At 41.4% G+C, this 14195-nt stretch overlaps 1 protein-coding gene across 1 annotated transcript in view; it reads right to left on the reverse strand.

Moving 5' to 3' along the window:
* Positions 1–14195, reverse strand: part of tgfbr3 (transforming growth factor, beta receptor III) — a 68453-nt gene that overhangs the window by 9994 nt on the left and 44264 nt on the right. Inside the window, exons 5-14 of the mRNA XM_035653370.1 lie at positions 12430–12613; positions 10180–10342; positions 9603–9750; positions 7480–7669; positions 6971–7230; positions 5569–5724; positions 3645–3794; positions 2991–3176; positions 1131–1424; positions 334–460 (exon numbers count right to left, since the gene is read on the reverse strand). Coding sequence (XP_035509263.1) covers positions 334–460; positions 1131–1424; positions 2991–3176; positions 3645–3794; positions 5569–5724; positions 6971–7230; positions 7480–7669; positions 9603–9750; positions 10180–10342; positions 12430–12613 — 1858 coding nt within the window. The remainder of the gene's footprint in view (positions 1–333; positions 461–1130; positions 1425–2990; positions 3177–3644; positions 3795–5568; positions 5725–6970; positions 7231–7479; positions 7670–9602; positions 9751–10179; positions 10343–12429; positions 12614–14195) is intronic.

Genomic DNA, 14195 nt, shown 5'->3' on the forward strand with positions numbered 1-14195 from the left:
ATTCGTGCACACACACACACATCGCAGTTAATGATGACCAGATGTGGGGAAGTGATGAGCAGTGTTTTGTGGTTTGGTCTAATCTCCAAGTACCGGACCGAGCTTTCTCTTTCTCCTCGCCCTCAGACCGGCTTCTATCTTTACTCCTTATCACACTTAATACTCAAAACAATGGATATCAGAGCTTCATTTATAATGTGTAGTGTTGCTAAAACGGAAACATTGGTTTAGAGTGACAGGAGCTTTTAAGAGCCACGTGCGTCTTATTTAGGTTGAGCTCACGGCACAAGGGCTAAGTAGGTGTAAAATGTGATTTTTTTCCTCTGAACTAACTTGTTTCGTCTGGTTGACCAGATCCATCCACCACAACCAGCGGCTTGGTTGACATCTTGGAGTTCATCATCATCACCAGGATGTTGTCCACGGTAAGTGAATCACAGGTCTGACTGGGTTGTAAGCACTGTGTGGATACAATTTCAGAAATAAAGAGAATAAAAAAGTTAAAAATACAACATTTACAGTGAAGAAATCCTACAAAAAGAAACATGTCACTCTGTAGAAAGTAGTTATAAATATAAATTCAAAAGCAAACACATTTAACATTACTTAACCTCAAGTAAATGCCATCAGTCATATCTGACCCAAAGTATAAACTTGGAAATCAAACAAATGACAAATTCATGAGCCTTAACCTGACCCTGATGGTAATTAAGCTATAACAATTAGCTTCACTGTCACAAGTCAGCTTATACTTTATCACTACCTTTTTCATGTGAAAAAGTAGAAAAAGTAAAGGAAACTTCTTGCAAGAGTTGTATGAGTTGGACAGATAACACAGTAAGAGAAAAATGAAAATGATGGCTAAGTTGGATGCTTATTTTGTTCTGCAGCTGGATACTTGGCAAACTTTACAACGATTCATGTTTCCTGCTTAGCTTCGGGTGCAGACCTGATTCTGAATGGCTCAGGTCAGCCAGAGTAAAGATGGTGCACTACCACACTGACTTAAAATCTTGTCAAACAAACAATACATATGTATGGAGAGACTAAAACAGCTTTGATGGCTTGTACAGTACATTCATTAAACATGCAAAAGGGTAAAAGAATTTGGAGAAGATTATGCTTCATACCGGTGGTAGTCTTTGGTTGCTATGGAATCTCTTGGAGCAGAGAGACATCTCACAGTGCAGGAAAAGTAGGGACATGTTGAAGTCTGAATTGAAGATGAAGCTGAAACCTTTCTTCTCCGTCTGTATGTGAGGAACAGGGAAGTCCCTCTTAGGATAGTACTTGACGGAGTCATCCTTCGGGCAAACTGTCTCAATGAGAGTGTACTCTGAGGGCACGGCGGGGTTGGAGTTAGGAGAAATGAAGCACGATACGATGGTGAAACCCAGCTCCGGATCTGATGTGGTTGATGTAACCTGGAGCACATGAGGGAGAAGAATAAAACATTTATTCTTCAAATACAGGGATCATTTGTCATGAGAAGCCTCAAACAGGCCTTTACACTCAAGATAGTCATGATTAGTGTGGAAAACTCCTTAAAAGAGTAAACTGACATTTTGGGAAGTACACTTATTCACTCTCTTGCAAAGAGTTTAGGGTTGCAGCAGAATATCGATACCATAGTATACTGAAGTTGACAGTTATGATATAATTTATGCTTATCTACGGTATTGAATTCTACTGTATTAGTGTTATTAAAAAAATACTGAACTCTTTTCAAATATAGGACATACTTTGTGAAATTCTAATAAAGCGTCTGACAAAAATCCCCATTGGTTTTAATTCTTTTAAGATTTATTGTAACTAATGATAACAATAATAATAATCGTGCAATACCCTATAAATCAACTATCTTTCTTGACTTGGCTGATTGTTTTTTTTCGTTCAGGCCCGGTGGATTCTTGCAAATGCCATTAGGAGCACTAGAACGAGCCAGAGGAACCTGATTGTTTCACAATCTGTCAGGATATAGTGAAGGTTTCAGCAAATATGACTAAGAAATATTTGTATAAAAATGACCTACTGCAGCTTTAAGTTTTTGCATGGATAAAACAAGTGAGATATGACATGTTCTAAAGCTCTAGAGGTGCTGCCTGCTTTTAGTATTTATGCTAATCCAAGCTAACCATCTTCTGGGTGTAGTTTTAGAGCATGAGAGTGGTATCAATCTTCTCATCTAGCTCTCATTAGGAAAGTAAATTTATGCATTTCACAAAATGTCAAACTGTACTTTATTAAATGGAAGTAGGTTGCTCAGAGTGACCAGCACAGTTTTTATCAGTTTTATTCTGCTTTCAAGCATCCTTTAGCTCATTGTATTGGTTCTAGTTCACTCCTATTCCCACTATTTGCCAACAACAGATTAGCCAACTGCAACAAATTTCTTCAATAAGTATTTCAGTAATTTCAGTAAGGAGTCGGACATTCGTAATATCTTTCCATCCGTAAGACAGCCCCTTGAGTTATTATTCTTCTTCTTTCCTTCTGTTGGATTGTCAGTGATGGTATCCTCATTGAAAAGGTCTTGCATACACATACACAGAAAGCTCTTTGTAACCAGCTGGCTCCGCGTCCACACTGTCAGTGGAGCATCTCCCGCTGATATCATCATAAATCATCTCTTCAAAGGACCTCAAAGTATGAGTTCTTGCCATCTCTTACATGACCTCCATAATTACTGTTGCAAAAACAGTCAGACAGACAGGACTTTGAGCCAGACAGACAGGATACTGTGACACGTAGAGAGGTAATACAACGAGTATGAGGGGTGAATGTGAGTGTTAGCTTTTTAGCCCCAACTACAGCAGACAAAATACAAATTGAACTTGTGGATGCCACACTAAGAGATCAAAGCAGGAAGAGCTCAAGTCCCAGACAGAGAGTACACAAAGCAAAGTTTTCTTACTAAAGTTTTAATTGAGGGACAAAAACACAAGCTGCATAAGAAATAAGAGGTAATGTGTTGGAAATGCAAAGCATACCTCCACAAAGACTTGCTGATTCTGTGAAACGGTGTAGAAGGCCTGGCGTGAGGGGTTAATAAATGGCATTGTGTTGTACAACTCCATGTTGAACGTCATGTTGCTGACCGGTTGCCTCCCTGGTCCCGGTACAATCCTGGGAAGTGTTTCTGAGGTTTCCTGGTTCTTTCGGTATGTGCAATTGAACTAGGAGGAGAATAAGACAAAAGGCCAACACAAATATCAGCAGGGATCTGACATGAGATTCCACTGCTAAGCACACTCGCCCTACATGACTGTGTGTCTGTGTTTGACCACATTAAGTAGAAAATAGAAAAACAGGGCAGGAACATTAGAGATACTGTATAAACAAGAACAATAAGAGGGAGATGAGGAATTGATGAGACAAAGGAAAATAAGTCAGAAGATGGAAGAAGATAGAGACACTTCAAAATGGAAAATGTCAGGTCAAGTTCAAAAAACATCATGGAAAGACAGAGATTGCAGGAGCCAGATGAGTCTTTACTAGCACCAAGGGACTATGGGAAATGGAGTTGCTTCCAACTCGGCATGATTTACATAGAGATGTAGATGATCGGTGGTCTTGACTTGTCAACTTTCACCCTGCAATAGAGCTCTCACGGAGACAAATCCACAATTATTCCACTGACTCACCACTATGACGGACTGGTGCTCTGTGGGCTCCGTAAATGTCCTCTCTAAATCCACTGGCTCCCTCGGTAACACCAGGTCTCCAGATTCCAGATCCTCATAATCCGTCGGCCCACCACTCCCATCCTTAGTCTCAGCATGACTTATCAAAACCTGCAATCCACAGAGAAGTCTGTTATTCACAAAATCTAAGCCACATTAGTTAGTATGTGGAAGTAAAACTTTCACAAAACTCCTTTCCAGACTTTTTTTTTTAAACAGATCCAGTTGAGCAGTGTTGCTCAATTCAGTGTGTTCAGTAAGCCAAAAGCAAGATTTGACTCTTCGAGAGGGGTCGGTAAAAAAACATTCTGCAACCAATGAGTTGGATTTAAAATGTGGGAATGTCCTGTGGCTTCATCAGTGGGACTCACCCTGGACAAAAAAACATAAAACATGCTTTTAATTTCTCAGTAGAGTAGAGGAATGTCAGGGGTCTGAGACGAGTACATGCTGCTTTGAGAAAATTTTGATTTAATGAGGTGAGAGGACAATCTCAATGACAGTAACAGTGTTTTTCTTAAGTCTGCACCAAATGCTCGTTGACCTGCCAATGGTGCCACAGCTGAATTAAATCAGTCTGTCACAGGAGAGAAGAAACAACAGCCAAAACAGATTATCTTTGATGTGTGAAAGACCGAGACAATGAAATTGTATCTCCTTTGACTAGAGGTCAGAGGTCATCCCTGCATCCAAGTGCTAACACAAAAGACGACCTTGGACGTGTGCCCGGGTTTTCAATCTGCTTTGGACAGAAAAAGTGTTGTTCCAAATTTTCCTCCACAAAAGATTTCAAAAGGTTGGGGAGGAAGTGATTCATCCTTGCTTGTTAGAACAAACACGCTGAATAAATGCATTCCATAATAATGAAGATAACTTGGCATGTCAGATGTGAATGCTGAGTCCGATAAAAACACTCAAGTGTTTACCATTACATGAAAATGTACTTTATAGATTATTTACACTTTAATGGTAGTGCAGCCATTGTGCATATTTTTCCATTTTCTATTTGTCTCAAAAAAGAGAATAGAACAATTTGTGGAAAAAGTGCTTAAGCTTCAAGCCTCTGACTGGACATTTCCCATCAGCTACTGACTAACATTTGATAGCTGGCATTGCTAGGAACCATTCTGTCAACTTCTTTTTCAACAAGGCGTTGGTTATGCACTGTCAGTGCTTTAAGGCATTTGTATTCCACTCTGATAATGGAAGCTATTCCAACACCTGCTGAGTCACCAGAAGCTCCCAAACACTCTGTGTAGTGCTTATCCCACACCATAGAAAGGAGGGGGTTACCAACACTAGTGGCCCTCTACCGTTGGTTCAGTTGTGGCTAACAACCAGACTCAAGGCAACAGGTAGTCCTGTAACCTCAGCACTCCATACATTACCCAGTGATTCAATCCCGACATGGAATAACATAGTAACTTACATATAGCGGAGTAACTTGTAGAGTCATGGAGTAATATATGGAGTGTTAAAATTACTAAGCAATGGCTAACACCATCATGAATTCGAGTTGTTTAATATTGAGTATCTGCTGATTTAGATAATACAGGGTCAGTTCAGGACTGTGACCTGTTCACATTAAAAGCTGATATGGGCCATATTTTCAAAAATAATGTGAACAGACAGACAAAAAAAATCTGATCAGATCTAAGTACTAAGGCATCATCAGTTGAAACCAAAAATGTCCCCCCTTTTGAAGAACACTAGGCAGTGCTATCACTGCAGAAAAATAAATAAAACTTGAAGTTCTAGTTTTTTGTAATCACAACTTTAACCAAATAAGTCAAAATAAACAAGGTCACTTTTCATGCTTCAGGTTAAGCAGTTTCATTGGCGTGACTTGTTTGAATTAAAATGTAATAATAGGTACTGTACTTACAGAGTTGATGTGGAGGGCCACTGGGCTACCCTGCAGGGGATAGACGCTGGTCTGACAGCCAGTCAGAGAAGTTTCCAGTGTGTAGTGGGTGGCATTGACTGTTGCTTTGCAAGCTGGGTCTTGGAGCGTGAGGTTGGCATGAGTAAACCCATTTGCCTGAGGAAACATCAAAAAATGGCAACCTTGGATAAAGATCAAAAAAACTTTTTCTTTATTAACTCATTTTCAGAATTGAAAAAAAAAAAAAAAGACTGAAAAGTCAAAGCGGTTGTGTAAGACCTCGAGTTCCCAGGAATAAACAAATCCCACAAGGTGGTCTAGCTCCAGCTCCAGCTTCTCCTAATTACAGTCTATGCCAGTTTCCATTCTGTGATGTGGGCTAACTGCGCTGTCCCCACGATCAGACGCCAAATGTTGGAAACCGTCCTATTTGCTTCAATGTCAGCCTGTGTACAGGCACGCTGGCGTTTAAATGAAGAGTAATAGAATAATGACAACATTTCTCAGTAAACTTGCCAGTATTTTTTTCATTTTACTTTTGCAGAACTTACTTAAAGCAGGTTATCTGGCTTGCTATCATTACTACACTGACTACGTAATACAAATGTGTGCACAGTTTTCAATGCTTTTCAAATAGCAACAACCTAGCAACATGGAGGTTAATATTGGTATTTTCTAATCGCAGTGCAGAAGACATTCATTCAGCCCCCTAATTGATCCAGACACTGGTATTGTCTTTGGGTGTCCTTCATGTTTGTTGTTTTCCGTTCTTCTTGTCACAGTTTGTCACATCAAGTCTGTGTCGCAAGAGCAGACATGTAAAAACAAAGAAAGCACCCAAAAGCAAATCTAATCAGACTGTGAAACAATTTTCAGATGTGCGACTTAAATCACATTTCAAATAATCGATGACACTGGTTTAGTCTGGTTGGGAAACAAAACACTTGGGGGTAAAGTATTATTGAATATAAGAAAAAACTGTTTTGTCTGTTTAACATTAGAAGGGAAGATTCCTAAACTATGTGCGTCTGTGCTGTCTCAATTTGTTGTGTAATCAAATAGCTGTCTGAAAATGTATTTATTTATTTTTGATTATTAATTATTTTAAATAAAATACCTATGATTTACTGCTAAGTGCTTTAGTAACTGCTTGCTCTTCTTAGGTTCATATTAATATTAAATTAATACATTAATATTTTTAAGTAAAACAAATATTTAATAAATAATACATTCTATGCTTAACACCTTATGTTACATGCTGTTAATAAACTGTGTCTCTGGTTTAGGATTTCTTCATTTCATGTGTATATTTGGACATGTGTGTTATAGTTGTGGTATAGTTGCTATCCCTGTATGTTTCAAGTCAGGATCCACGATGGATAAAATAATGCTGTCCACTCACTTGCAGGCTTTCTTTGTCGATGCTGACCACCATCCTCGTATCCTCACACTGCACACTGAGGCCGACACTCAGAGATCCCTGGTGCTCCTCGAACTCTCTGTCTTCCCAAGGCTGATCATCAAGGGAGGGGGGCAGAGGCACCGGTGGAGGGAAGGGAAAGGGCAGACCGGAGCGTCGTGAAGCAGCTCCTGGATGAGGGCTGGTGTCGTGCAGGATGGAGAGCTCTGGAGGAAACATGCTCTCCAGAGGATCCACCACATCTGGAAGTCACACATGGTTAGAAGCTCACAAGGCCGATATTACAACGCACAACTATAAACCATTTCACAATTTCACCCTAGTTTCTCTATGACTGTGAAATGTGCACTATTAGTCATGAAAAAAAATTAATTGGAGCAGCTGCTAAAATGTATGTCTCGTAGTATTTTATCTATAATTTACCTCAACTATTTCTACACTATTTCGCTCTCTGCTTCAGTATACTTTCACAAGATGTTTCTTCAGTTTACCTGGCTCTCTGAGTCGGATATTGAAGTGGTTAGCCACAGGAGTGCTGGTGTAAGACGTGACTGGACCGTAGCCATGCTCCCCTGCCCACTTGATCAGGGCTTGCGGACCCAATGGCAAGTGCTGCTTGGGGGATTTTGACACTTGCATCAGTCTCTCTGTGTTTGAACTAACACTCACAGTATCAGAGGCCTGTGGAAAAGAAAGCAGAAGTGTCATTAGCCTTGTCTTGTGTTTTCCATCAAAAATAACACATTGTCAACAAGACCAACCATTTAAGCTCCCTTAAGATCTTCAGAAACAAATGACATGATTTACTGTTCAAGTATTACCAAAGATATTCAACTTCAAGTACAGTCCTGTACTATTCTGTGTCAAGTGTGAATCATGTGCATGAGTCTGACGTAATGGGGCGTGTCACAGTTCAATCAACGCTCAGAAACCGACATGTTCGTTTGCTCCTACAATACGTGTCCTGCCCTGCTGCATACCCTCCCTGTGTGAGGGAGTAATGATTCTTTCTCACAGCCATTTCCCACACATTCAAGTCTCTTGAGCAACGCTGAGGACAACCCGCTTTCTGACAGGAGTGAGGCCTTGATTTTTACGAGGCTATCATATCACATACATAGTTGACGCTCTCCCAAACACTGGTTGCACAAGCACCATGAATGCCGTGAATACAAACACACTTAGTGTATTTATCACTAAAAACTAAATTTTTTGATATCTTGTGAAGCTGTCCTTGTATTAAATGTTTAACAATACAGTAGATACAGAATGCCCCAAATATAAACCTACAATGAACACTAATGCATTAAGGTTTATGTAAAACCACTAATACTGAGTTGATGTAATATGTTTTGAAAAGGTTTCTCATTATAGAACATGTAAATATTCTTTAAATATGATCGTGTTAATAATGTAGACTTTATTTCAGTCTGAACCAAAGTGTTGGACAGACTGATCGATAGATGCATTGTCATCCATAGAGCCATACTAAAACAATCCACATTCCTAACCTAAACTGCTGTGTTATAAGTGAGTATTACCATCCATTCTGTGACCTGGCATCACACTCACAGAACCTGACTGACTTACTGTACAGCAGTAACCAGGCAGCTGTACAAACACTATGCCTGGCTAAAGTGCAGTGTCATGGCTGCAGCAGCCCTATAGGAGTATCAGCATTACACACTGAGCAAACACAGAACCCCCTGCACACCTCCACTGAAACCAGTACAGGGCGAACAGCCCAGAGGTCCACACAAGACAACAGCAAATGGACATTGAGGCATTGAGGGTCGAGCATACAGTAAATAGTCTCCACACTTGAATGAATGAAATATTTTGGGAGATGTAAAATATTGGTGACTTTCTTTCTGTTCTACTGCACAGAATATTGTGTTCCCTGGAGCAATTACAGTGGTTGGGCAACAGCCAATTTTCCATCAACATGATCTACAGTTAAACTATTCTTCCAGAGTGTACATACTCTAGGTGTCATATTCTTACACTTCCTAAGGATCCTGAGACTTGAGTAACACTAATGAAGATTTAATATCAAAACTGTACATTTAAACTCAGCGTTGATATGTATAAAACTATATTTCTAAGAAAATGGTACTCTGATATATTGCAGTAATTAGCCAGTGTTTGTCTTTTGCGTGTAGTGAAGAGGTCCTAACAGCTCGCCGCTTAACAAAGTGCCTGAAGCAAGCGCTGCTCGTAATTCACATTATGACTGATGGGAAGCAGCTCAGGCTCTATGTGCAGTAGCCTTGGCTCTGAAAATATGCGATGCCCCCACCACTCTCAGTCCCCACCTCTCTGAAAATGTGATGACAATCCCTGGAGCTGCCGCGATGAAATTTCACAGTTCCTCCTAACCTGTTATCCCCACCCTATCCTGCAAGCGGGGACCAGGCGCCAATTCAACACACGTTCTGGTGTGACAAATTCTTTGGTCGCTGGTGCAAAGTGATGACATTTCTGTCTGTGACATGACTTGTGAGCCACTGTGATGTGTGATAAAACTATATCAAATCTCAGTGGTCTGTAAAGGGGGAAAAGAAACATGTTCCTGGATGAAAAGCTTTTATCTGTTGTCATGCTGCTAGCTTACCACTACGTCCAGCTTGCCGATCACACTGTGGGCCTTGATGACCCAGTTGACAGACTTGGCACACTTGAGCAGCAAGATGACGTCACGATGCAGCGGGGCATCATCCTCCAGAGGCCGTAGTTCCACTACGACATCCACCTGGAAAGCACTGCAGAAAGGGAGAGAGAAAAAGAATTCTGGACAGTTAAGGTCGGCGTAGTGTTATCGTGCCCTCTGTGTCTGGCCAACTAATTAAAAAGCTGGATGCATTCCCAGAAAAAAAGCAGACATATGCACTACAGACCAGATAGCAAAAGAGTGAGATACAGCATGGCTACCAACACGTTCCCAGATTTGTGGTCTTCTGGGTGTACAGAATAATCACTCCACTGAGGGAGTGACGAGATTATCTGGCAACCCGGACTTTGAGACCCAGTTTTGAAATATCTCTCTCAAAAGAACACCACTAAGTGAAACCCCCCCCCGTGTTCATGTTTCCATCCAAAACAAACTCCACAGAGATTAGTGTGAGCATCTTGACCTCAAAAATAAACTATGACAACATGTTTTCTGGGCTTTGGCTGGTCTGGCTGCTCACCTGCTGGAGTTTGGGGCTTGGAGCTCAATGATGTGGACTTCTCGGTCTTTGTCGGGCCCAGACAGGACACAACCCTTTGATGTCTGTGGTTTCACGTAGCCGCCCAGGTAGTTCAGAGACAGGAACTTGGTATCAATCTTGCAGGTGTCAGAAAACACTGGATCTGAAAGGGGAAGAGATGTTTATGTTACTTTACGGGAGGGGGTTCTGGGAGGCTATTTTGATCCCCCAAAGGAGAAATATGGAGGTGAGGAGGTCAGTGCACAAGGTCAGCTACAGAACAGCACCCCCTGCTTCTGGGAGGAACTTAACGTCCTGCTCACGGAGAATTCAGCAGGGTGGATGTTTGCTTTGACCCAGCAGTTCCAGCTGAAGAGCAGCTTCCATGCTCACTTCACTACACATCCCTGCAGCTGGTATTCCCATTGTCTCAGCACTAAGTAGGACTGTGCTGGATGAGGTTGGGGCGTGCTCTGGTTGGCATGACCTTCTTATCAACAGGGACATTTCTCTCTTGGTTTTCACGTGGGAAAACTAAGCAAGAGTGTTCACCAGAATCCCTCCACAATAACAGGACAATAATATTCATAAACACATTTAATCAAACCTTGTAGTGCTTTTTCCTCCACTTTCGCGACTGTTCAAAATTTTATTAACTACTAAGAGAGCACTTTCAGAACATGAAGAGTTAGGCCTCTTCTCAGCACTCAGAGAAAACACAAGACAGCTGCTTCCTTATTTGGCAAACAGAGCCTTGGACAAAGTGTAAACTGAAGGTTGGCACCTTCCTCTCCGGAACCCCTGTGGCACTGGTACGGGCCTGGTTAGGAAGCAAAGTGAGAATCTGTCCATCTTCATGAAACACTACTAATGATGTGAAGGAGTGGAAATCTACAGCTCGGAGTAAACATCATGGCACTCTGGGCTTCTGCCAAACCACAGCCCCCTAATGACACAAGCCAAACGCTTGCAACCACTCTGCTCTCCGCAGAAACTAACAGCACAGAGAGAGAACTTATCACCGGCAGTAGTGGAGCCATTATTCCTCTTCAGACACGAGGTTTGTTTTATTTCCATGTAGTGAAAGATGCTCATTAAAAACAAGATGTCCTGTCTGAGAGCTGATGCATTGTGAAGTTGGACGTGCAGTGTGTTCACTGTACGAAGCGGCCAGTAGAGAGTGAAGAATCGAAAGTCCACAGCTCACATGTGTACAGATCAATCATACCCTCCCCTGAGAATCCCACAGTGCTTCTTCACTTCAGACACACTCCCCCCTCACCTTACTTATTGGAAAAATGTGACAGGCATAGTCTATCTCCTGCTTACCTCTGCTTTTTTCCACCTCACATTTGGTCAACCTATGAATGCCCTGCACCAGCTTTTGTACTTTTTTTGTTTGATTTGACTGTAGTCTATGGAAGTAACACCAATAAGCAAAAGAGACAAATTATATTTCTGAGGATTTTGCATCCATCAGTGGCAATCTGTGTCTGTCCACATTTGCACAGTGCCCCTTTTTAAAATAACTATCCTGGGTTCTTTCTTCTTCTGGTCTTTTCTGATGTGTCCAGACATGTAGATACCATGCTGGAAAATATGCCACACGTATAAAAAGCAGTAGTGCAACTAGGAATTTTTTTCATTACTGATTATCTGCCCATTATTTTGTCATGTAATTCAGATAGATATTTAGTTTACTATCCCATAAAATAAGAAAAGCAACAAATTCTCACTTTGGAGAAACAGGAACCAGGGAATTGTTAACATTGTGCTTAAAAAATTTGTTTAACATTAATCAATTATCAAAATAGTTGGCTATTCATTTTCTGTCAATTGATTAATAAACTTATCATTTTAAAGAGATTGTTAGAGAGATAGACAGAAAGAGTATTAAGTAGTAAATTAATAACTATGTAGCTTTCTTCATGCAATGATCTTAAATTTGTAATTCAGCCAAAACACTCAACACAACAACTACACTGTTGTTGTGCACTTCCTTTTATTTTTCAGGGGTTTCAAGGTTGTAAGCAGCTAGAACTCAAAATTACCATAGGTAGCCGATTAAATAGTGTAAAAGGGTGGACGCTGTTTGAGGGAAGGAAATATTGTTCCCAGAGTAGTGCATGTAAACCTCTAGCAAGGGCTCAAACACAGAAGCTTAGTTAAGTTATGGGAGCTAACGGAGAACAGGGAGGCGTGCCTTGGGGCCTAGAGCTATGTTGGGAATTTTGGGAATCTAGTACACACCTTCACCGACTTTGATGTAGATGTCTTCAGTCATCCTGAGCTCAGAGAAAGAGGTGACTGCCCGGTACTTCTTCTGGGCCCAGTTGAGGAGGTGCTCGTTGCCACTGGGAAGGGTCTCCTTCTCGATCTGGCAGAAGAGGGAGATGTTTCCTGGCTGAAAGTAGACCTCTGAGCCCTCAGATACCTTGAGGAGGGGAAAAGGCAGTGTTAGAGGACAAAAGCTGCTGTGTTAAGCTAAAAAACAATTATTAATATTAATACAACAGCAGCAACATGCACATAAGAGTCAACTGAACTCTTTTTAACATATGTTAGATCATAAAATAAAGAACCTGCAGGTGGACTGAAAAAAGAGCTCAGCCTTTCCAAAATTAAACCTGCTCTCTAAACATTGGTGAAACCCATCCTTTACACTCCATCCCAACCGTTATTTCAAAGCTTCTACAAATATGCTCTGCGTATTTTTACACATGTTCCTCTACACAATAAGGTGTCTGGTTTCCAGTGTTTATACAGTGTTGTAGTGCGTCATCACAAATGTGTAGGTCTGCTTCAAAATGGCCACAAGGGGATAAGGGGCAGGACACAAATACTTGACACAGACAGACTGACACCCTGACAGACAGTAAGGCCAGTACATGGGCACACACACACACACTCATAACAGGTAAAACACACACACGCAAACGTTTAAGGAACGTGCTAGTAAAAAAACATTCAGCACATACATTTTTGCCAAAGGACAACAGTACAGTGGTGGTTGCTGTACTGAGCCCACCCGTCAATGAGGGAGACATCTTAAAAATATGGAGGGCAAAGAAGTGCTGATTTGCGTTTGACAGGGGCCGTATTGAGGAAGGACCACCCCTTTTGCACTTAATGGAGCTCAGCCCATATGCTTCATTTCAGAGAAATAAACATTCACATGTGCTGAAAAACCTACCGAACAACCAAATGAGTCCAAGCACTCGGTCTAGACAGCCTACCTCATTTTATTTCCATGCTTGTTTTTCTTTCTCCCTAGGTATCCTATCTGTATGCATGAGCAGAGACAGTGCTGGCAGGCCCAATTAAAACATTAAGTCCATTTGAATCCACGAGGAATACGTAAGGCCACTTCTTTCTGACGATGTTATGAAGCTGTCCCCAAATTGCAATCATACTTTAATGATAATAGAATCATATCCCTTTGGGGTTTTTAGGTTTTTCAGACATAACTATTTAAATCCCCTCATGCGCAACATCTGTCTGACCTCTGGACGCTCCTCGTGATGTTCCTGGCATTGTCACCAGAGGCAGTAAATACTGGGGCCTAGAAGACAGTCTCTGTCGAAGAATCCAGGTTGATTATATTTTTAGTGTGTTTACTACAGCGAGAAATAACAGAAAGGAAGAAGATGGCGAAGAGGTGGTTCCCTGAGCCAGTGAGGAGGGGCCAGGGGTTTCTTTGTTAACCTTGCCAAGCTCAGCAGAGTTTATCAGTTTAATTGCGGGAATATGACTGTAATTAGTCGCAAAGAATTAGAGGGGAAAGCCTGAAAGCCAAATTAGCTCCAGGCCTTCCAGAGCACTGAAAACCGCAGGAATTTGAAACGGGGAAGTGAGGGACCCACTCTGGGCTTTAACAAACTCTCTCTCCCTCTCTCTCTCCGTCTCCCCTGTTGCATGCCCAGTTGACAGACCAAAAAAAACCTCTATTTTCCTGTAGGCGCAAGGCCAGTACTGAGGAAAATGCAGTTTTTAAATGCAATTTTCCTCTTGTTCAA

This window comes from Morone saxatilis, unplaced genomic scaffold (genome assembly GCF_004916995.1).
Source record: "Morone saxatilis isolate NCDOM2014 unplaced genomic scaffold, NCSU_SB_2.0 Contig12, whole genome shotgun sequence".
Lineage (NCBI taxonomy): Eukaryota > Metazoa > Chordata > Actinopteri > Moronidae > Morone > Morone saxatilis.